The sequence below is a fragment of the Amblyomma maculatum genome, chromosome 2 (genome assembly GCF_055883805.1).
Source record: "Amblyomma maculatum isolate TAMU_Amacu chromosome 2, ASM5588380v1, whole genome shotgun sequence".
In the NCBI taxonomy this organism is placed as follows: Eukaryota; Metazoa; Arthropoda; class Arachnida; order Ixodida; family Ixodidae; genus Amblyomma; species Amblyomma maculatum.
The window spans coordinates 78276001-78299665 of NC_139345.1; the positions used below are offsets into that span (position 1 = coordinate 78276001).

The following is a 23665-nucleotide window of genomic DNA, read 5'->3' on the forward strand; positions in this document are numbered from 1 at the left end:
AAAATAGTACTTACAAAGTAGTGTAGCGGCACCTGATACAATGGCATAAAATTATTTCTAAACTTTTACCCCTCGAAACACAGCAACATACAACACGACCTGTGACGACATTTCATTGCCGAGAGTATTCTGCTGGTGAGCTATTCGTCATAATTCCCCTCAAGGAATTTAACCTTCTCAGTTCTTACTTAAACTTTTGATGACGTCATTTAAAAACTAGAGCGGTTATATCAGTTCCTTCATTCCTGTTTCGTATCTTCCAAACACCTGATACCGGGCGTCTAGGATGCAAGCTGACGCAGGCCACTGCCTACCTTCAGGTTAATGACGATTGAAGCGCGAAGCCGGCGCAGCGTGAGGGCTGGAGAAAAGGTAGCGTAACTTGAGACGTGAAATTAGATTATAGATTCGATCACAGAAGTGTGGACCCACGTATGCAATAGAAAAGACTCGGCTGGTCTGAGGGAGACCAACGGCTGCAACTTATGAAAGAAAATAAGTAATTATTGGATTAGAGTTAGGCAACCAAGACAGACGGGTGACCAGCTGTTTTGGTATATTTCCTGATCTACACTTTTCTACCTCTTTGATCTGGTCGTCCCCACTACTAATAGAGGAGCCAGCAACCAAAATGACTTCTTCGTCGACGTCACATTCCTGGCTTCACGGCGTGTACCGTTTTAATACACAGGCAACATAAACAAATCACGAAAAAAAGCTTTGCAGAACCTAAAATAGGATCTGCCAGTACAAGAGCGCTGAGACGCAAACTAAAACCCCACCGAATTCCAAGCGGGAGAAATTATTGCAATCAATTTGGCTATAGCTCGCCCCACGAGGCACACAATCTGCTTTGTTGGGTTCTTTAATAAATCAAGCAAAGCATAAGATGAAGAGCTTGCTTACGTGAAGACTTAAGATTGCTTCTTAGAGTCGTTGTAGAGGGAGACGCACGCGGAAATTGATTGATTGAATGTCCTTTATTGAATGGGAAGGCTCATGGCCATGGATGGGGATAAAGGGGAGTAGACATAATCTTCATTGTTTATTTAGGTCGTCACTCGAATCACATTGCTCTAACCAGGCCACTAAGCGAGCCATACTTGGCAAATATCATCTGTGTGTTTATTCAGTTTCTAGAAGGGAACGGTAGTTCAGGCGGTAGGGTTCGATCTCGGGGCGTCCAGTAGAAAAAGCAGGGCATTCCCAAAGTAAATGAGATATGCCGCCGCAGGTTAGAGTCGTACAGTGGGGGCACGTAATCATTTTCTCTTTATACTGACGCCAGCGGGCCATAATACGTGGCGTGTAAGCCGCATGGGCGATGAGCTTATTCAAAAAGACTTCTTGACTTCGGGTGAGGTGGGTTCTTCTCGTAAAAGGTGGGTCTGGTGTGGCCACCTGCATGCGATGCTGACTGAGGCTACGAAGACTGGTCCGAGTATAGTGCATAAGGGCAAGAGAAGGGGTGAGTTGCCCGCCCAAGGTCGAATAAGGATGAAGCAAGGGGGGTGGGGAAGTAAATGTGGACATCCCACCTGCCAAGGCAGCCGCGGCGTGTGCCGCCGCATTGCCCCCTGATTCGTCCGAGTGACCTGGGGTCCAGTGAATAGCGACAGTTCTGGTCGCGAGTTGGTGGCGTTTAAGGAGGCGCTGTATAGCCGTGGCTGTTGCATCTTGTGAACCCGGAGTAGCGATTTCCTTGTAAGCTTCAAAGGAATCAGTAAGAATACGTAGTGACCCAGTTCCGGTGCAAGGCACTCCTGACAAGGCTCCCCAAATCGCGAGGAGTTCAGCGTGAAGAGGGGTACCCTGAGGTAGATGGCAGGCATAAGCGCCTGAAAGGGAAGGGTTGTCATCGCATACCCAGGCCATAGATGCGAATTCGCTTGTAATGGATGCGTCGGTGTATATGTCAGTCGTATCGGGGATTCGCTCTTGTCGGTGATGGGCAGCTAGGAGCTCCCGGGGAATGACAAAATCGCGGTTTATAGGTCGGCGATGGACGCGTGTGGCTACTGGCATCTCCCAAGGGGGAAGTGATGCATATAGGGCTGGTGTTTTGTCGTTACGCTGTTCATCCCAGGCCAGCAGGCGACGCCCCTGGACAGTGTTCTCTAGACGTATTCGATGACGCGTCTGTGACTCGGTAACGATGGTAGTGAGCGGTGGAAGAGCGGCCAAACGCTCAAGTTCGGCTATAGGAGTGTGCTTAGGTAGACCGGTAATAGTGCGTAGTGTAGCGCGATGAAGGCGTTCGACCTTAGCGAAGTCAGCCTTCGACAGTTGGAGGACCGGTGTACCATAGAGGATTTTTCCGACCGCCGCTGCTCTGGCCATCGCACGGCAGGCATGCTGCCGCGCACCGCCGTGCCGGTTGGACAGGCGACGAATAGTATGTAGCAGTGCTGGCCAAAGGCGTTGTAACTGACGAACCCATTTCTGGGGGCTGTTGCAGCTTGATATGGGCAGGCCAAGAATGCGGATTTGCCCATTTGAGGAGGTGATGGTGTTGCCTCCGATGTGAAGATGGATCTGCATACTGGGGTTGGTTTTATGTTTTCCGTCGATACTAATCAATTCTGTTTTATGTGGTGCGAGTTCGAGGCCAATTTTGGTTAGTGTATCTTCAAGACAAAGAAGGGCCGCTTGAAGTTCAGTCTCCATAGAATATTTGTCTACGTAATCCGCTGCCTCAGTCCAGACGGTAATATCATCGGCATATATAGCGAATCTTGCGCTTGTGCTGATTTCCAGATTCTCGGCGACGCGTGTCATGGCCAAGTTGAACAATATGGGTCCGAGAATGGAGCCCTGAGGTACACCCCTATCCAAGTAATAGGTTTTGGGCGCCCATCCCGGAGCTTTGCCATGTAGCTGAATGGGTCTAGATGTCAAAAAATTGCGGATCCAGATTTGGGCACGATTACTAGGAAAGCGTTTGGCGAGTTCCTCCAGGATAACCTCATGGCGAACATTGTCAAAAGCTTTGTGTATGTCGACAGCCAGGAGATAGTCAGGTAGCGTTTTACGATGAGCTCTATTCAGAACTCTTCGCAAAAGCCAAAGGCAGTCATGCGTTCCAAGGTTAGGGCGGAAGCCGGCTTGAGCTGGATGAAATCCAGGACTGACGTATTCAATGTAGTGACTAATCCGGGTATGCAGCAGGCGCTCGATGAGTTTACAGAGATGTGAAGTCAGTGCAATCGGACGCAAATTACTAGGAAGTCGAGGGTTTTTGCCAGGTTTAGGGATAGGAAGAATAAGAGAAAGCTTGAGGTTATCCGGTACCGTTCCGGTCTCCCAGTAAGAATTAATGATGTCGAGAAGGGCATCCTGGGCTGCCGAGTCGAGATTGCTAAGCTCCTGCCAACTAACTCGGTCGTGCCCGGGTGTGGCGCGAGCTCGGCCTCTTCCGAGGGCTGCTTGCAGTTCTCCCTTTGAGAATGGGCGATCCAGGTCTGGATCAGGGTTTCCGACTGGGAAAATGGAAACTGCTGGTGTAGGCATTAGGCTGGCGTGTGGGAAAAAGGTGCGTATAACTTCATCTTCAACATCAGCCGGGTTGCCATTGAGAAGGAGATCGGCGAGAGGTGGTGCCCCGCGTGCCTTGCCATTTAGGCCACGAAAGATGCGCCAAAGTTGTGATAGGCCCGGTACTTGTCCAAGACGGTCGCATGTAGAGTGCCAAGCCTCACTTTGCAGGTGAAGCTGGTATGCCCGGATAAGCTTGAATTGTCGTCGAAGAAGCACGAGATCTTTGTGACGTTTTCCGCGTGTCCGAAAACGTTGCGTGAGGTGATCTGCGCGACGCCAAAGGTTAGCCAGGTGAGCATCCATGCCAACTGTGGAATCGTCACAGGGGATATATTCGAGAGCTTGAGTGCGGGCATCTCGGAGTACAGACAGAAAGGAGTCAATATCCGAGAAGGGGGTCGTAGTATTAGCACGAAACTTGTCCCAGTTGAAAAACGAACGTGTTGTCCGAACGCGAAGACATTTACGATTGAGAGTGAGCAGGATGGGCAAGTGATCACTACCCCAAGAATTAGAAAGGACTTCCCAGCGCCGAAGAAGACGCGGTGATGAGAATGTAAGGTCCAGTGTAGTGTCTGCTTGAGAGGGATGGAGACCGATACGGGTCGGCACGTTAGGTTCGTTGCACAGGGTAAGAAGAGTTTGATCAAGGGCGTCATATAGGTGTTTACCACGTTGGTTAGGCTGAGATGAGCTCCAGGCTGCGTGATGTGCGTTGAAATCTCCGCCAATAAGAATAGGATAAGGGTGTGCTGCGTTTTCAAGGTCAGGGAGCCAGGAACAGGGTTCTGCCATGACGTTACCTGGCCGGAAATAGGCCGATGCTACGACGAAAGGTTTTTGGCCAGGGGGGAAGATTTTTACTGCAACAATCTCACGAGTGGAAGAGCAAAGGGATTGAAGCGAGAGCTGAGTGGAAGGACAATCGTTTCGGATTAAGACGGCCGCCTGTCCCTCTGAACGGCCGTTTTTATGTTGGATAGTAGGTGTCTGGTAAGTGCAGTAACCAGGAATTTTACAAGGACCGCGCGTTTCTTGAAGAAGTATGAAAAGAGGACGGCGCTGAGGCACAAATGTACGAAGGGTAGGACCGTTCTGATTGAAGCTTCTGCAGTTCCATTGAATCCCATGAGCCATAGTGCTCATGAAAGGGGCACAGATTTACGGCGCTTACTATCGTCTGTGAGTGTGGTACGTTGGTACTCCTCAAACATAGTCTGCAGATGGCTCTGCATGGAAGTGAGGGCAGCAGTAAGAGTTGCATTAACTTCCTTTCGCAGAGTTTCTTCCAGCTTCTGTGTCTCTTGGGCGCGTTCCTGTCGGATTAGCCCGAGCATGTGGGTATAGGCGGAATCAGACGCTGTGACCGGTTGCGGCCGGCGGGTAGGCGAACGGCTTTTGCGGCCCTTCTGTGAGCGGCTGCGTTGCGGAGTCTGGGAACGAGTTCGGGTGTCCATTGTTATCTTGTCCTTAGTTATCATCTCCCGGAGACGCTGATTTTCCTGGCGTAGTTCAGATATTTCTGCTCTGAGGCTCTCAATGACCTCGGCTAAACCTGGAGAAGAGGTCTTTTCAGCATATGATACATGTTTGGAGACAGTATGTGAGGATGTCACCTGATGCGTATTCGGATCATCCGACTCCTTAGGTGCCGATTTGTCGACAGGCTTTGCATAAGCTCGAGCCGGGCACTGGGCACTCAGGGCGATATGCGTGGAAGCGCCGCAGGCCACGCAATGAGGAAACTGCTTGCAGCCGGGGTCCTCAGGGTGCGGGTTCTTACCGCAATCCCGACAAACGGCGGGAAACGAGCAGTATTTGGCTACATGGCCGATGCGGTGACAGTTATAACATGCGACTGGGCGCGGGCGGTATTCACGGATTCGTGTAATCTCGTAGTCGAATACTAGCCGAGAAGGTAATGCGTCTGATGCGAAGGTCAGAAGTAGCAAATTTGTCTTGCCGAGCATGCATATGTCTGTGATTTCAGCTGTCTCGCAGCGCAGATGTGCCATGATATAGTCCATCGTGAGGCCTTCTCTAATTCTGATCACACCTCGCGTGCTGCCAACCGCAGGCTGCTTCAGTGGGGACGTGTCCACATCGAACGCTTGGACAGAATCCCGCGTTCGCGCGATTAAACGGGTCAATGTACACAGCTTCTTGAAATGCTCAGCGTCCCTGACAGTTATGCGGATGCAGTTAGCAGCAGAATCAAAGCGGAGAATGGCCATATCCGAAAAATACTGAGACGGAGCGCTTTGCTCTATTGCGTTGGTAATAGCCTGTTTCGGGATGTTTGTGACATGCACTTTGTTAAGTGGCCTGATCAGAACAGTGAAATGAGGACGACTCACCCGTTCTGTGTGCAGACGTTGAGGGGGCACTTGACGCTTGCGATAGGTTGAAGTCATGCTGCATCCTGTAGTTGTCTTAACCTGAGCAGGAGGGCTTGCAGAGACAGTCACAGCTGCGGCATCCATTTCCTCGTGCACTGTCGGCAATAGCGGGTAATCAACGCTCCCTGTAGCTTGTGGCGTTTGTGGCGTCGGAGGCACCGTTCGGCTGGATGCGAAGTACGGCGCCGCGTCCATCTTTTCATGCCCCGCCGGTAAGAGCGGGTAATCACAACTTCTCGTAACTTGGCTTGACTGTGGGGTTGTAGTCGGTGTAACCTGTGGCGTTTGTGGTGTCGGAGTCAGGGTTTGGCTGGATACGTAGTATGGCGCAGCATCCATCTGCTCGTGACCCGCCGGTAATGGCGGATAATCGGAACGCCTTGTAACTTGGCTTGACTGTGGGGTCGTAGTCGGTGGTTGGCACGGAGTGAAGGTCGCCGGGCGTAAAATTTTGAAGGTCACATCTTCCGGATGCGCTGTGGCGGCAGCGCCGCCCGGCTGTGGCCCGGGAGCAGCCGTGGTCGTGGTGGGCCCTGAGGGCGTCAATTAGGCTTAGCCCGTCAGAAACGCTAGTCCTTGAAAGCTTCGAATTGAACCCACGCGGAAAGATCACTCACCCGATGTTTTGTATGAAGAGCAACTGGAGGGCCCTCGATTAACGTATCCCGATCTAGTGGAGATGTGAATATTTTGTTTTGAACGTCATTTTAAAATAATAGTTTAGAACAAGGAGGTCATAAGTGATAAGAGTACTCAATCAAGCTAGTATTAACTCAACCGAGTATATAGTACCAGTGTATGTCGTAATAAATGCCTGGCGAAGTAAGTCGGAGAAAATTTTTTTTCTTAACGTGAGTGCCAGCAGTAGATCCTGATAATGGCGCCAAAAGAAGAGGTAATTGAAAATATATGTGCAATTTTAACATGCCAGGTGGCATGTCTTTGATTATGGCAACGGAAATGCGTGAATAAGTGAGGCTCTTCGGCTCACGACCTCCTCCCCTTCACCCCCAATGAAAAAATAAAGAAGAGAATGATAAAATAATGCTGCAAAGCGCAGTACTTGCCTTAGAATGTCCTGTGTGGGTCACTTGAACATCTAGAGAGCCCGCCAACACAGTGTACCAGTTTGAGCCCCGGTCGCCTTGGCGGAAAACTGCAGAAGTAAAAAAAAAAAAAGAATAAGATGCGAGAGATCAGGTGGGACGAAAGAGAGAGAGAGAGAGCATCATCATCATCATCATCATCATCAGCCTGATTATACCCACTGCAGGGCGAAGGCCTCTCCCATATTTCTCCACTTAACCCGGTTCTGTGCTAGCTGCATCCACTTGAACCCTGCGAACTTAATCTCATCCGCCCACCTAACTTTCTGCCGCCCCCTGCTACGCTTTCCTTCCCTTGGAATCCAGCTTGTTACCCTCAGCGACCATCGGTTATCCTCTCCTCGCACTACATGTCCTGCCCATGTCCATTTCTTCTTCTTAATTTCCACTAGAATGTCGGTAACTTGAGTTATTTCTCTGACCCACTCTGCACCGCTTTCTATCTCTTAATGTTACCCCTACCATTTTTCGTTCCATAGCCCTCTGGGTTGTCCTCAACTTAAGTAGAACTCTCTTGGTTAGCCTCCATGTTTCAGCCCCATAGGTGAGTACAGGCAAGATGCAACTGTTGTATACTTTCCTCTTGAGCGATACCGGTAAGCTGCTAGTCATAATCTGCGAGTGCTTGCCAAATGCGCTCCATCCCAACCTTATTCTTCTTGTTATTTCCTTTTCATGGTCCGGATCTGCGGTTACTACCTGCCCTAAGTAGACATATTCGCCTACTACTTCCAGTAATTCGCTACCTAATGTAAACTGCTGTTCCTTCCCGAGGCTGTTGAACATTACCTTAGTCTTCTGCATATTGATTTTCAAGCCTACCTTTCTACTTTTTCTGTCTAGATCATCAATCATTATTTTGCACAGCAATCATAGTTCTGCATAAAGAAAGCAACAAAATTCCCATAAAGAAAGGTGTTAGGCAAGGAGACACAATCTCCCCAGTACTATTCACAGCTTGTTTAGAGGAAGTATTCAGAGACTTGGAATGGGAGCAGTTAGGGATAAGGGTAGATGGAGAATACCTCAGTAATTTGCGATTTGCTGATGACATTGCCTTGCTAAGCAACTCGGGGGATGAACTGCAAATAATGATTGATGACCTAGAGAGAGAGCAACCTCTTCTAAACATCTGCCTACTATACATGCTGGAGGCGGCCAGAGTGATATATGCCCGTTTACCTGTCCACCCAGCGCAGTAGGGCCATGGAATCTGTACATCGGAAAGGGCTAACGGAGTCAGCTGTCGACGTTTCGGCGAGAGATTTGGCTTCATCGAAGCAAGAATGAGCCTTACAAATAAATAAACAAACAAACAAACAAACAAACAAACACTCTTTGCAAACAAAACTCAGATAAAAACGGGACGCCGGGCTAGCGACGCGATTAGCGGCTAACTTTCACCACCTCCTTCTTGCTTAATGATACTGTCCTGGAAAGTGCACCTTGAAGCCGGTTTCTTAATATCTCTCGGCGAAGAAACCATCTAGAATTCAGAGTCGATTTCGATAGCCTGGAGTTGCTTAAGCTCATGCAGAAATTTCAGTACACGGGGTATTTGCATTTACCCGCCACCTTTACGGCAGCTGAGTAAGGGGGGGGGGGGGGGGGGAAGGGGGGGGATTGCGTATTTGATGCGAGTCCGGGATTCGATTGCCACAAACACAAAGCCGCCGCAGTTCGTCAGCCTGGTTAAGCATTGACTAAACCACAGACCGCTATGTAATAAGCGAATGGCATACTCCACGGAGGACCTTGTTTGTGCTGGTTTCTAGTTTTCATTTTTGTTGAAGCTAGTTGTACTTAATCAGGCGATTCATTCCAGAGCTGTAGTCAGGTATTAGACTTGCAAGAAATGACGCCGAGAAAGACGACAGCTGGTTATAAACTTATTGTTAACTGATATTACCGCAGTCTATAAGCGTAGGCGAGAGGAATAAAGGTTGTGTGCTTGCGCCGTATAACAGGTACGCCTACGTTATAACTGTTTAAAAAAACAGACGTAGAGCATTTCCTACGCGAAATAAGTACTATCGGCCGTATTTATACGTATAATGTGCTAGAGAAACAGATGATTTGGTGGATATATTGCTTTTCTTTTAATGCGAGTGTCATTAAAGCAAGCCCTAAAGCACATGACGCTGCTGCCTCAAGCAGCCGGAGCTTTGGACAGTTTATTTGAAATTTTGAGGTTAATTTTTTTCGCTTGAGCTGCTCTTCGCCCTTTGCTCAGTTTTCTGCCGGTCGAGGCGTCCACCCCAAGACGGCCGCTGCTGCAATGGTAACGCAAGGCGTAATTAGCCCGCAAATCCACCTGAATGGAATGACGTCAGGCGTGGGGCAATCTATGCAGACGAATACGCGAGTCCAACGTGTCAGCGACCACAGAAAAGAGACGACACAAGTGCTTCCTCAAACGGAGATGATAACACAGGCGTACTGAAGATAAACAATGGCCTATCCCTAAACAGATCACCCGCTGTGTGTATGCAGCTCTATCCTGCCGAGGCCAACAACAACTCGTTCAGCTTGAAGTCATTGGATAAGTTTGGCTGTCACTGAATAACATCCAATCACTTTAGTCAAACTCGCTCAACGAGTCAGCTGACTTCATTATTCTTGATGATTCCAGACTGTCGCCTAAATGTTAACGAGGAAGCAGCATCATCCAACCCACAAGCTCTACGACGAGCACGATATCCCGCGGAGACGGCAACAAAGCGACGTGAGCTAGAATACCCATCACTTCGGACAGCGGAAACATACACAAAACGACTCAGGTGCTAGGACCCCGTGTATCGAGACACGGCAAGACCCCACACGGCCGGGAAGCTATCTTGACGAATAGCATTTCTTGCAGAGCGCCTTGTTGTGTTTGTCCATACTGCACTGCCCATGTTTTTTGCGCATGCTGTTTCCTTCGTTACGACAGATAAGCTCTTAAAGCTACTTAGACAAGGCTAATCGGCTTGGACACGAGCATCCTGCTGCTCGAGCCGCTGAGGCAGTAGCGAGAAGACAGAATCGGCAATACAAGGCAGCTAGCAAGACAGAAGCTGTAACCAAAGCATTCACAAAAATACATTTGGACAGCCCGTCAGGTTACAGCATGCGATTGGACGTGGTTCTTTCGAAAAATCTCTCCGTCCTGTCTCTGGCCCGACAGCCGATAGTTTTGCTGGTGATTCCCGACAGCGACGTCACGATGTTCCGCCTATGCTAACACTGAACTATTACAGTGGCAACAACGTCACACCGTTTTGTTTTTCTTTTTTTTTCTTTTTTTGCACAGATAGCGCTCAAAGGATACCTCACAGCATTACAGCCAGTACAAATAAAAATACAAATACAAATTCGAGGATACAAATAACTGGATATACGAGTAGCTTGATGTTTATCAAAAAAATCTGCGGGAGATCGATCGATGGGATTGATGTGGAAGCGAATGCGTTCGTAAGATAGGCTTCAAGTACGTTGACTCGTGCTCCTCTTGGCACAGTCACCAAAAGTGGCACGTCCATCGGTAACGTCGGTGCAAGTGGACTTTCCAAATCTGCGGTAAGGAGTAGACGCTGCCGATATCAGGTACCAACATTTCCTTTCCAATTTAAATAAAATATTCTCAATATTGTCACTGTGAATAAAAAAAAAAGACTGCTGCTGAGACGGCCGAGTGGTCGAAAGCAGCGGCAAGCGCAGTTTATCTGTTGTGCCACCGCGGATTTGAAGCTCGCGAGAAGGTCTGTGATTTGCGTTTTTCTTTCTGCTCCGCGCTCCCTTACACACACACATCGGACGGCCGGTTTCCATGTGCATAATGGTTTTAATGCGAAAATGTTATTAAATGAAGCGCAGTGAAAGAACGAGACCCCATGCACCACTCTCCTCCTGGTACTTTCTGTTCTTTGTTTAGTTATCTCATTATATCAGCTAATCACTTTGAGTTGTCCTCTCTCTGCAGTCTTTTTTCATGAGGCAGGGGTAGAGGAAGTAGCAAATGACAACGAGCGGAAGTTTTAGTGATTGAGCCGCCGACTCTCAAACACGGATATCACGGAAAGAAAGAGTTCTTAGGAAGGTCCAGAACCAACAAATAATTATTAAACACGATCTCTCCTACAATAGAGCTGTCTAATGGTACAGATCATAAGAATCACTCATCAACCATGGCTCACGGCGACCACTCCTTATAGGTGTCGTGCAAGCATGACTACTTTTCCTGTTTCTATATTTTGATGAAGTGAGAGAAGGTGCTTTATACAGCCCGCTTCTACATTGCCATTCTCAGCGGCTCCTTTATGCACGATTATTTTGGAATACACATCAATTTATAATCAGTCATTCATTCATTTTCCTGCCACATGGTCACGTACTGAATATATGTAACTTTCCCAATCTGTCAAACGAATGAATCCATATAAAAACCATGGCAATGCCAGGCAAGCGAAGTTCGTGAGACCATTTTCTTTGCATCATATACGCGCTTGCAAGCGAACCGGTAATTTCGGATAAATGACAAGATTTACATCGTCACGACAAACTAAGTTCTCGATAGTAAATGATCTTTTTGAGATTCTGCCGTGTATAGATAACCACAAGAAAACTATTCAAGGCTAGCATGGTCTCGAAAACAATGTTTGCGAAATGGGTTACGGTCCCAACTGCTCCTTAGTAATAATTGATTCCAGCCAAATGTTTTAGATTTTATTCGTCTCCTTGCTGTATATGTTTTTAAGTTTTTTTCGTGTTTTCTGTTTACTTGAGTAAGGTCTGGAAAGCGATGCAGTGGAAATTTAAACTTGTTGGTTAATTAACGAAAACAATGTTTCGTTAAAACAAGCGGCGTAACTCACAAAAGCCGACAAAAGAGAAGGCCATGTGCGCTCTGACAGGCAGTGTGCGTTGTCTTCTCTTGTGTTATCCTCGTCAGTTTCGGTTCTCTGCTTCTTGTAAAGCTTTGAGAAACCGAGCTTATTACGATTTTATTTTTTCTGGTAATATTGTCATTAGTACTACTTGAGCGCAATTCGCTTCACACCGAAGGCATCGGCCGTGATTACATTTCCGGGTTTCACTTTTTCCTCTCGCATTTTATATTACCTACACGATACTTATTCTAGCTGATTTATTCAGTCTATTCTTCTATTAATATGCAATATGTCTTTAGGTACGCTGGGAATTTGAATGCATGTTGAATTTTTTTTTATCGATTATTTACCACAAAGCTACTTCAAAGATCCCCTTGTTTGGCTATAAAATAGATGGCGAAAAACAAAACGAAAACATGATATTGCTTCTCGGCTCCAACGCAGCCCCCGTCGCTTTACCGCTCTTTACTGCCTTATGGGCCGTTAATCAATGCCGTTTGGGGTCATTAACTGCTGTGAAGACATTGTTTGGCCGCTGCAAGGAAGCCTTTATGGGCACTTTCTGCGCATATGCAAGAGGCGCCGTTTCGCCGTCGCGAGCTGGGCCGCTAAACAAAGTTACTTCCTTCGCGGGTGCGGCTGATTACTAATTCCTTCCACGCACTGAACAAGCCTTTTAAAGCTGCCTCCCCAGGAGATAAAAAGCCGAACTGACTCACTAATTCAATTTTGCATTTTCTGCCAGCTCAAAGAATGGAGCTCTGCGCAACTTTGTTTCTACTCTGGCTGTACCAATAAAATTTATTTTGCTACGCTGGTGCATAAAGTCCGAATGCATAAAATCAATGTAATGTATTTACGACAAGATGTTTGCATTATGAATGAAGTCCAAGAGTGAACGACCTATTATTAAGAGCGTATACGTTGACGCAACAAGAAGAGCTGAGCACTCTGTAGATCACATGGGCTTACGACATATCCTCCTTTTCGGTAGATTTAATTGGGGACTTGCGTATGCACTGGATAGCACAATTGTGATAACCAATGCTTTAAGTAAAAAAAAAATGCACTGGGACAGAGTGATGGCATATGTTCTCTCTTCAGATGCATTCACGACAAATGAATTTTAACGAGTTGGTTCATCATATACTTCCAAAACAGAGGACAGTTACAAATACTGATTTTGTGCAAATTAGGAAATAAGTCCTGGTATGTCAAGTGTATACATGTCTAACTCACAAAACTTACATTAAACGCAATCGAAATGGATGCGTTCTTTGAGAGTAAATATGTCAGGGGACGTTGACTCTCGCAGCTTTTGTTTTTAATTGTCTGCCATAATTGCCTTGCGGAATTAGAACCTGCTAACAGAGCACCGAAAAGGAAAAAAGAATAGAACGCATGTTCATAAAACACTTAAATGATTGATAAATAGTAGGAAAATGGATCCCAATCCAAGACGCTTAACAAAATTTGGTAGAATCGGGCTCACGCGTGGAGCGCAGCACGAAGACAGTTACCGAAGTCGGGGGCGCGAAGGCGTCTGGCAGGGGTGCACGTCATGGGAGTGCACCACGGGTGTTACGATCCTGCCTGCCCGAGCACGTGGGTGCGACCCACAACACGACCAACGCGGTGGCAGTAGTTCCGCCACGCGCGCTGGGAGAGCTGCAGGATTAGTTTTTCAGCTCGACAATGACCAGACGTAAACTGGGACAAAAGCGGTCACCGGCGTGGGTGTCCACCATTTTGTGACACTTAGCTCTTCGGAAGTGGCTTGGCCTGGGCGATCCCATGTAAGCCCGGGGGAAACTTTTTGGCGAGCTAAACTCTTCTTTCCCCTTCATGGATCACTGCCTTGTCGTGGCGGAGGGGCTTGCGAAACTCGATGAAGTCGTGAGCTCTGCTGTGTAGGGCCACCCAAGATAGACAGGTCACGGCAGAGAGTTCTGACAAAATGTGATTCACTGGAGAAGGTAATGGCAACCCACTCCAGTATTTCCTGCCAAGAAAACCCTATGGCCAGTCACAATACCATTAAAGATATGGCGCCGGAAGATGAGCCCCCCAGGTTGGAAGGCGTCTCACATGTTACTGGGGATGAACAAAGGGCGATTCCTAGTAGCTCCAGGACGAATGAAGCGGCTGGGCTAAAGCCAAAAGGACGCTCAGTTGTGGATGTGTCGGGAAGCGACCGGAAAGTCCGATGTTGTAAGGAGATATATCACATAGCAACATGGAATGTAAGATCTATGACGCAAGGTAAACTGGATGTCGTCAAGCGAGATATGGACAGATTGAACACTGATATCTTGGGTATCAGCGAGCTCAAGTGGACCGGAATGGGCGAATTTAACTCCGGCGACCATTATGTCTTTTATTGTGGGCACGAATCCAAGAGAAGGAATGGGGTCGCTCTCATAGTAAACAGAAGAATGGGCAAAGCAGTGCTAGGGTACAACCCCAAAAACGACCGAATGATTTCACTTCGGATCCAAGGTCACCCTTTCAACATAACTGTTATCCAAGTCTGTGCACCGACCACTACTGCTGAAGAAGCTGACGTTGAGAGATTTTATGCGGACCTACAATGCCTTTTAGACCGCACCCCATCATCAGACGTCGTTTTTCTCATAGCAGACTGGAATGCTAAGGTCGTGAATGAAGAAATATCTGGAATTATAGGCAAGTTCGGTCTTGGCGAGCCAAATGAAGCTGGGTAGAGGCTAGTAGAGGTTTGTCAAGAAAACAACCTGACCATAGCGAATACTCACTTTTAAAAGCACAAGAGGCCCCTGTACACATGGACTTCACCGGACGGTCTGTACAGGAATCAGATCGATTATATTCTTTGCCGGCAGAGATGGAGAAGCGCTATACAAGCAGTAAAAACAAGGCCTGGGGCCGATTGTGGCACCGATCATCAGCTTCTTGTTGCCAAAATTAAGCTTCGATTGAGGAAAACGCAGAAAACTAGAAGGCCTTTCAGGTATGGTCTGGATCAAATTTCATCAGAATATGCTGTGGAAGTGAGGAATCGAGTTCAAGAATTAGATCCAGAAGACAGATAGCCCGAAGAGATGTGGACTGATGTTCGTGATATAATACAAGAAGTTGCTACTAAGGTAGTTCCAAAGCAAAAGAAATGCAAGAAAGCAAACTGGTTATCTGAAGAGGCTTTGCAAATAGCTGAAGAAAGGAGGATGGCAAAAATTATGGGGGAAAGAGAAAGATACAAGGTTCTCAATGCGGATTTTCAGAAAATAGCAAGGAGAATTAATATTGCCTTCTTGAACATACAGTGCCAATCAGTTGAGGACAACAGGCAATTAAGGAACACAAGAGCTCTGTATAAGGCAATCAAAGATATCAAAGGAAGCTTCTGTGCTAAGCTGGGCGTGATAAAGGACAAACGAGGGAAGGACTTCACTGAAGCCTCAGAGATAAAGAAGAGGTGGCAGGAATAGACAGAACTCTACAAGAAGGACCCGAATGTGCAAACCCAACATAAGGCGGTTGTGATTACCGATCTCGAGCCGGGCATCCTGAAGAGTGAAGTTGAATGGGCCTTAGCCATACTTGCTAAGAACAAAGCTAGCGGAATTGATGGTATTCCAGCTGAGTTGCTTCAAAACCTCCACCATTACGCTGTTAACATTCTGCATACATTAATTATGTCAGAAGATTTGGACAACCCTGCAGTGGCCACAGGATTGGAGGAGGTCAGTTTACATCCCCATTCCAAAGAAAGACAGTGCCAAAGATTGTTCCAACTGCCGCACGATCGCGCTTATTTCGCATGCTAGCAAGGTGATGTTTAAAATCCTCCAAGGAAGGCTGCAGCAGTATGTGGATGGGGAGTTTCCGGACGTGCAAGCTGGGTTTCGCAAGGGCAGATGAAATAGAGACCAAAGTGCCAACCTTCGCTGGATCATGGAAAAAGTAAGAAAGTTCTAGAAACCCATCTTCTTCTGCTTTATTGATTATGCGAAAGCGTTTGACTGCGTAGATCACAGCAGATTGTGGCAAGCTTTCGAAGAGATGGGAGTTCCAAGTCACCTCATCTGTCTCCTCAGGAACCTGTATGAAGGACAAGAGTCCACAGTCAGAACTGGGCATGGTCTTACTGATTGGTTTCAGATTGAGAAAGGAATGAGGCAAGGCTGCATACTGTCGCCCTGCCTATTTAACCTATATGCAGAGTGCATCATGAGGAAGGCCGGTCTGGACGAGTCTTCAGCTGGAGTGAAGATTGCTGGAAAACGTATCAACAACCTTAGATATGCGGATGATACTACTTTAATGGCAGAAAGTGAAGTGGAACTCAAGAGGCTTCTAATGCGCGTACAAGAAGAGAGTGAGAAGTTTGGGCTTAAACTGAACATTAAAAAGACAAAGATCATGGCGTCTTGCCCTATCAAGTCCTGGAGCATGAATGGACAAGAAGTGGAAGCTGTGACAGATTTTCTCTTCTTGGGCTCCAAGATTACCTCGGAAGGAGACTGCAGCCATGAAATTAGGAGACGCTTGCTTTTGGGAAAGAGAGAAATGGTTAGCCTTGACCGCCTAGTAAAGAGCAGAGACATTAGTCTGCCAACCAAGATCCGTAAAACTCGTGCTATGGTCTTTCCAGTTGTGATGTATGGATGCGAGAGTTGGACTGTGAAAAAGGCTGACCGCCGAAGAATTGACGCGTTTAAATAGTGGTGCTGGCGAAGACTCTTGAGAGTTCCTTGGACTGCCAGAAGATCAAATCAGTCGATATTGTCGACCATAAACCCTGACTGCTCATTGGAGGGTCAAATTCTAAAGTTAAAGCTCAGCTACTTTGGTGATCTGATGAGAAGAGAGGAGTCGCTGGAGAAAGATTTGATGTTGGGGAAGGTTGAGGGTCGCCGAAGAAGGGTAGGCAGCGAACGCGATGGTTAGATGGCATCCTCGAGGCACTGCAGATGAAGGTATGTGATGTTAGGAAGATAGTGAGAGACCGGAAAGCGTGGCGTGACATGGTCCATAGGGTCACGAAGAGTCGGACACGACTGAACGACTGAACTGATCATTAGTAGAAACAACGTTTGGTGACACGTTGTTCCATTTGTGGACCGTTTGTTGATCTGTGGAAAAGGAATAACGAAAGAGGTTTATATGAGAAATCAGCACTCTAATTATTTGACCTGAACCTTGTAAGGAAACCGTAGGAAGTAGTTTTTATGCATTTTTGAGCCTCTATATATGCCTGTATGCGGGAATCAAATGCTACAAAAAATTTTAAAACCAAGAATTTTCCGCCAATTTTTCAATCCACTCTATAAACGATATACTTACTGCTGTACATATTACAACTGGCTTAATAATCCAAATGGCTTCATGATGGCTAGTGCGACGGGAGAAATAATAAGCGGATACAACAAAACTTTGTTGTACATTCCGCAGTACATTTATCTCTGATCAGGCAGAACAGCAGTTTTTCAGGCAGTGCTTCGAGAAATGAAAGGCAGCAGTGGTTCGTCCGACAGCTGATGCTAAATTCATGCAACCAATCCAGTAAGCGTTATTTAAGCCGTGAGCCATGATAAACTTTGTCAGCGACTGCGAGGCCCTGCGGCCGTGCCCGAGCCTCTTAGCAGTTCGTTGGTTGTCCTGTCTGTGGAGTGAATGGGTGCCTTGCCACTCGTGTGTCACATGAACAAGTCTGATACTCCCGAATCATGTACATGATTTACGAGATATTAGTAAACAAGAGCGGTTGCCTGTCAGCAAGGACCAAAAGGTGCAAATATACCTCAGCGTATACCGCTGATCGGTACAAGATGCTTGATACGTTCCCTCGATCCGATCCTTTTTTCGTTTATAGAAGATCAATTCTTCTTCGTTTCTTGACAGTCAGCTAATTTTTACCTTACTCAGTGACGTGCTGTCAGGTGACACGAACATGGCCCCGCTATTGGTTTAATTTTTGTGGTCTGCATTTCCGTCTCCTCTTGTATGCATTTTCTTGTGCTGCGAAGACCTGGATCGCTACCAATTCGAACAATGTTTTGCGTTTACATTGAGTCACTGTGTCACAAAAATGAAATCAGTTTTACAGATGCGGACATAAGAAAATGAAGCTCGATATTCCCCACGAATTGCAATCTTGCACTCCATACTGAATATAAGGAATGACACTAGTGTCCGGTGTTACTCTACGCATATCACAACTGTCAGTTTGAATTATGCAACGCTTGAGGAATTTTAGGAGGCAGAAGCATGCTCATTTTACTTTTGCCAATCCCTGTATAGTATATGCAATGATACTGCGGGGTGGTGCTCAGCTGACACTATATCGCTCGAGTTGCCAATGCTGAGGCTATTTCTGTCCGCAGCAGATACCCTTCTAGTTCATCCCTCGAGTGATGAACTAGACAGGAAAAGTAGAAAGGTAGGCTTGAAAATCAATATGCAGAAGACTAAGGTAATATATCACATAGCAACATGGAATGTAAGATCTATGACGCAAGGTAAACTGGATATCGTCAAGCGAGAAATGGACAGATTGAGCATTGATATCTTGGGTATCAGCGAGCTCAAGTGGACCGGAATGGGAGAATTTAACTCCGGCGACCATTATGTCTTTTATTGTGGGCACGAATCCAAGAGAAGGAATGGGGTCGCTCTCATAGTAAACAGAAGAATGGGCAAAGCAGTGCTAGGGTACAACCCCAAAAACGACGGAATGATTTCACTTCGGATCCAAGGTCACCCTTTCAACATAACAGTTATCCAAGTCTATGCACCGACCACTGCTGCTAAAGAAGCTGACGTTGAACTGAAGGTAATGTTCAACAGCCACGGGAAGGAACAGCAGTTTACGGTAAGTAGCGAAGCACTGGAAGTAGCAGGCGAATATGTCTACTTAGGACAGGTAGTAACCGCAGACCCGGACCATGAAAATGAAATAACAAGAAGAATAAGATTGGGATGGAGCGCATTTGGCAAGCACTCGCAGATTATGACTAGCAGCTTACCGGTATCGCTCAAGAGGAAAGTATACAACAGTTGCATCCTACCTGTACTCACCTATGGGGCTGAAACGTGGAGGCTAACCAAGAGGGTTCTAAGTTGAGGACAACGCAGAGGGCTATAGAACAAAAAATGGTAGGGGTAACATTAAGAGATAGGAAGCGTGCTGATTGGGTCAGAGAAATAACTTACATTACTGACATTCTAGTGGAAATCAAGAAGAAATGGGCATGGGCGGGACACGTAGTGCGGAGAGAGAATAACCGATGGTCGCTTAGGGTAACAAACTGGATTCCAAGGGAAGGAAAGCGTAGCAGGGGGCGGGAGAAAGTTAGGTGGGCGGATGAAGTTAAGAAGTTCGCAGGGGTCAAGTGGAGGCAACTAGCACAGAACCGGGTTAATTGGAGAAATATCGGAGAGGCCTTCGCCCTGCAGTGGGTATAGTCAGGCTGATGATGATGATGATGACGATGATGCTATAACCTGCACATAATTCAAACTCCCGACATCAATAACAAGACTACTTAGTGGTCATCAGAAAAAAACAAATAATAATCTGTTTTAGGGCCAGTCGTTGCGATTGTTTTGGACGGGCCAGCTTGTTTCGATTATTTACGCGCAGAAAACCAGCAACAACGAAATAAGCTTGGATAGGCAAGAAATCGAAGTTGTATTTTAAATCCAGAGTTTCAACCATAATCGCTAGGAAATGGCTGCAAGACAAGGTTGGAGGTAGTCTGGTTAGCTCGCAATCAAGCCTACTGAATGGGATGAAAAGAGGACATTGAATGCCACGAAAATATACATGCGAGACAAACCGACCGACAAAAATTTTAAAATACGATAGGAGGCTGTCATAATCTGAGAAAGCCTATTACGGGCAAAGTAATAGGTGCGTGAATTAAAGGGCCAGAGAACGCGCTGCTGCATTAGAAGCAACAGCCTCGTCAGGGCACCTAGCTTTCACCGCCGCAAGTGTAAGCCGTAATGCACGATATGACCACCATCGGAAAGAAGAAGAGATTTCTAACGAAGTTATTGAAGCTTTCATAAAAGAAGAATTTGCCAGCACTGTATCTATATTTCACTACAAATGAAAGACAATGCACACATGAGCGATGTTTGCCTAGAAACATGGTCCTGTGTAACTTGATTATTACCACAAAGAGGTTTGTTGAAACGTGACTGGTGTACTTCCAGCTTTTCTTTCGGTTCCTTGCTTACGTTCTTTAGCCGTTCTTCATGCGGCGCTCTTTCTGTGAGTCTACTAGTTACTGGTGCGGCCTAAGCCATAACTTTCCACGTTTGTCACTTAATTTCTATCACATTTTTTGTTGGCACCTTGTGTTCACGACGCGGCTTCAGACTAAATTTTCAAATTATTCTTAGTATTCTCAGTTCCCTTTGCCGTGGTGAATGAGTGGTTAAGACGTTTGAGTTATCAGTCCCAAGATGCGAGTTCGAACCCGGCCACGGCGGTCTCGTGCTCTATCAACTCTGTGTATTAGAGGGCCCCAAAAAGGGCCCCAGGAGCTCTCAAGCTGCTTAACTGTAGCTTTTTGTCTGGGGTCCATCCCTGCAGCATGTATCTGAAGGGTAAATAAACTAATATTATTATTAATTATACTTGTGGAAGTGCCACTGTACCGAACCATACCATACCATACCATACCATACCATACCATACCATACCATACCATACCATACCATACCATACCATACCATACCATACCAAGAACTACGTAACATACCATACCGTACCGTACCGTACCGTACCGTACCGTACCGTATCGTACCGTACCGTATCGTACCGCGCCATTGTTTCTTCCGGCCTGCAGTCTATCTTATCCAGGTTTCTCCATAGCGGCTTTTGTGTTCCATACTCTTTATCATGAGCATAGTCAGCCGTCCCAGCTGCCCATATATTCCGCCTCGTTTCGCAGATCTTCATTTATGATTATGTGCAGTGGAAAGACAGCGGAGCGTCCTTGCTTGTAACGTATCGTGTTCAAGCGGCCCAACTAAATAGAACTAAACGGAATTCGTGATCCCCGCTTCGTAGCGAATGACGATGTGGTATAGCCGCAGCGATCCGCACAAAACTATCTGCTCTAAGCGAACCCTTGTCTACCGTACGAAACCTCCGCTTTGAGTGGACGGAACCGTTTCTTGAATGGGACGTGGCAGTCTGCATATGCAGCAAAATCTTCGTTTCGTTTTTTCTAGTGAATCGTGATGAAGACAGCACTATTTTGATTACTGTGTAATATGCAAGTTCGCATGCAATTTTATGCTCGATACAAAAGTGCTGCTAGCCGGGACTCGAAATTCTCAAATACAGTGCATGTTAAAGCTGCACTGTTCATTCGGCACGTGAGTCATCCATCAATCAAGCACGTCGCTCGACGCCAAGCTCGTCTAATTATAATTGTAAAGCGACCTGCGAAGGTAGTACTGCGCGCACCACCACGCATTCCTAATGGCGCAGCTAAGCAACGTTCTCGCGTTCGGGCTCCCAATTCGCACAAGCAGAGTCGTGCTTGGCGTATTCACGAAGTAATTTAACGTAGTCACGCGACCATACACTGCCTTGTGCGGACGATATATTGTCATGTCGATAGTCGATACTGTCTACTAGGCGAAGGTTGCGAGTAAAACGTCTTACCAATGCTCCTTCGTCACGCGAAAGTGCGTTGGCTTGGTAGGAGCCTAAAATGATTGCTTGCACGATAAGTATAATCAGGGCACCATAACTAACTGTACCAGTGAGCTGGATATAATAAAAAAAAAAAGAGACACGGTGCTTCAGCTGTGACCCAAATAACATATACTGGAATGGTGGCGTGCAACTAAAAACAACTACAAAACTAAGGATGCCGAATAGAAATGCTCGTTATCATCCGCACAACACTGCAGAATGCAGTCGAGAAAAATGCAAAATTACGATGAGAAACTTATTTCTGAGATAGAACGAAGAAAATGGAATAGGAAACCTTAAGAAGGATGGCGATTTTTGAAGATTAAAAAGTCAAGAAAAAATGAGCAGCGTTTTTCATCGAACTAGTAAACAGTAAAACAGTTATGTTCCCGAAAGGTTCCAGTATGCAGCCCAGTTAGCGGTAAACCACAGCCATAAACGTTTTGAAGACCCAAGCTGGGAAAGAAAAGAGGTGTGTTTGTTGAAACATCGCGCTGAGCACTGTTTCTCTATGAGTTGGCCGCAATAGGTTCAGAAACATTTGCAGATACGTTTGGACACCTAAAGATAAGAGGAATTGAAGCATTTTATGCGTCACAAAAATATAGTCTGTTTGCGAGCACAGAGGTCAAGCCATATACAGAGATGGTATATATATATATATATATATATATATATATATATATATATATATATATATATATATATATATATATATATAGAGAGAGAGAGAGAGAGAGAGAGAAAATATATATAGAAGAGCATTTCAACCTGATATAATTTTGAAGCATTCGACGGCAACATAGGGTTTTGTTTGGGACCATATTGTCCTAACTTTCGTTCCTTTCTCAACAAAGCAGCTGTCCTTGTGCTTTAAAAAACAACCCTAGAACCGGACATTTCCTTGCCGCGTCACCCTCATGGGAGTTTCGCTTGCTGCCTCATTAAAAAAAAAAAGAACAAACAAGGTACCGATCACACATTTCCACAGAGTCGTAGATGAAGTCGACATACCGGGAATTGTTTCCTCGCTTTGAAAAACAGCGGAAGGAACAAACGTATTTAGTTTATTCCATGAAAGAAGGAATCGCCACTAGCCTCATACGTTTTTGTGCGTATGCTAGCTTGCTTGACTCTTTCTGACCCATGTTACCTCTGAAACAATATTTTACGCACGCTCTTCCGCTGTGCTCATCATGCGCTGAAATTCAGAAGCCATGACGTCCAAGAAAGCTACGACGCAAAATGCAGCTGCTACGTAGTAGCGATCCTGACGTGCGTTCGTTCCGTTTTATATGGACAGGAAGATGTACTGATGGGCGGCAGGCGTTTCCCAATCGTGAAATTCACCATCTGTCGCAAAAGGGACCAGGCCAACGCAGCTGCGAACAAATAGGGCGCACTGTCGTTTCTTCTCGAAACAGCGGCTGGACTAATTTATTGGTGGTCGCTCGAGAGCGATAGCGCATTTAAAAGGCGCTCCCGCCAACTTTTCGTCTCAGAACGAGCCAAGTGGCTGCGATAACAAGGTAGCAATTGGACGCCACGCCTTTAGCGTGTTGTAGCCGCGTGTTGGTGGCAGACAGATTTATCGGAACCTTGGAATACTGCCGCCGTTCCATGAACGCATTGCTCATAAACTCGAAACGGGATGTGCTGGTTAGTATTAGGCTTATCGGCGAACAAAATCTGCTGTGATATATCATAGAATCATTCGTCATATGGTGGCACAGACTGATGCGTTAGTGTGGAAGGCGCCGTCGAAATCCGGATTTTTTGCATTCCTTCCACCCAAGATGACAGGCGGTGTATTATATAGTTCAGAATAATTCGAATTATATACAGGTCGGCCGCCAGTTAAATCGAAGCCAGTGCAATCTCAGGCACCACGTAGATGCTGTCCTTGTTAAAAAAAATTGGCTGTGGTTTAGCACTGGTTAAACGACTTTGAAATGCGTTAGTAATACCTCCATGGCTGCTCCTATGGTTCAGCGTGTAGTGTACCTCATGGTGTAGCTTGAGATGTTTAGTTATGAGTAAAGACATGGCACACAA

At 46.4% G+C, this 23665-nt stretch overlaps 1 protein-coding gene and 1 long non-coding RNA gene across 2 annotated transcripts in view; one reads left to right on the forward strand and one right to left on the reverse strand.

Moving 5' to 3' along the window:
* Epac (Exchange protein directly activated by cAMP) overlaps positions 1–23665 on the reverse strand; it is a 747880-nt gene that overhangs the window by 314806 nt on the left and 409409 nt on the right. The window contains exon 7 of the mRNA XM_084594555.1: positions 7004–7092. Coding sequence (XP_084450681.1) covers positions 7004–7092 — 89 coding nt within the window. The remainder of the gene's footprint in view (positions 1–7003; positions 7093–23665) is intronic.
* The window catches only part of LOC146199074 (uncharacterized), a 69934-nt gene that overhangs the window by 15830 nt on the left and 30439 nt on the right, over positions 1–23665 (forward strand). The window lies entirely within an intron of this gene.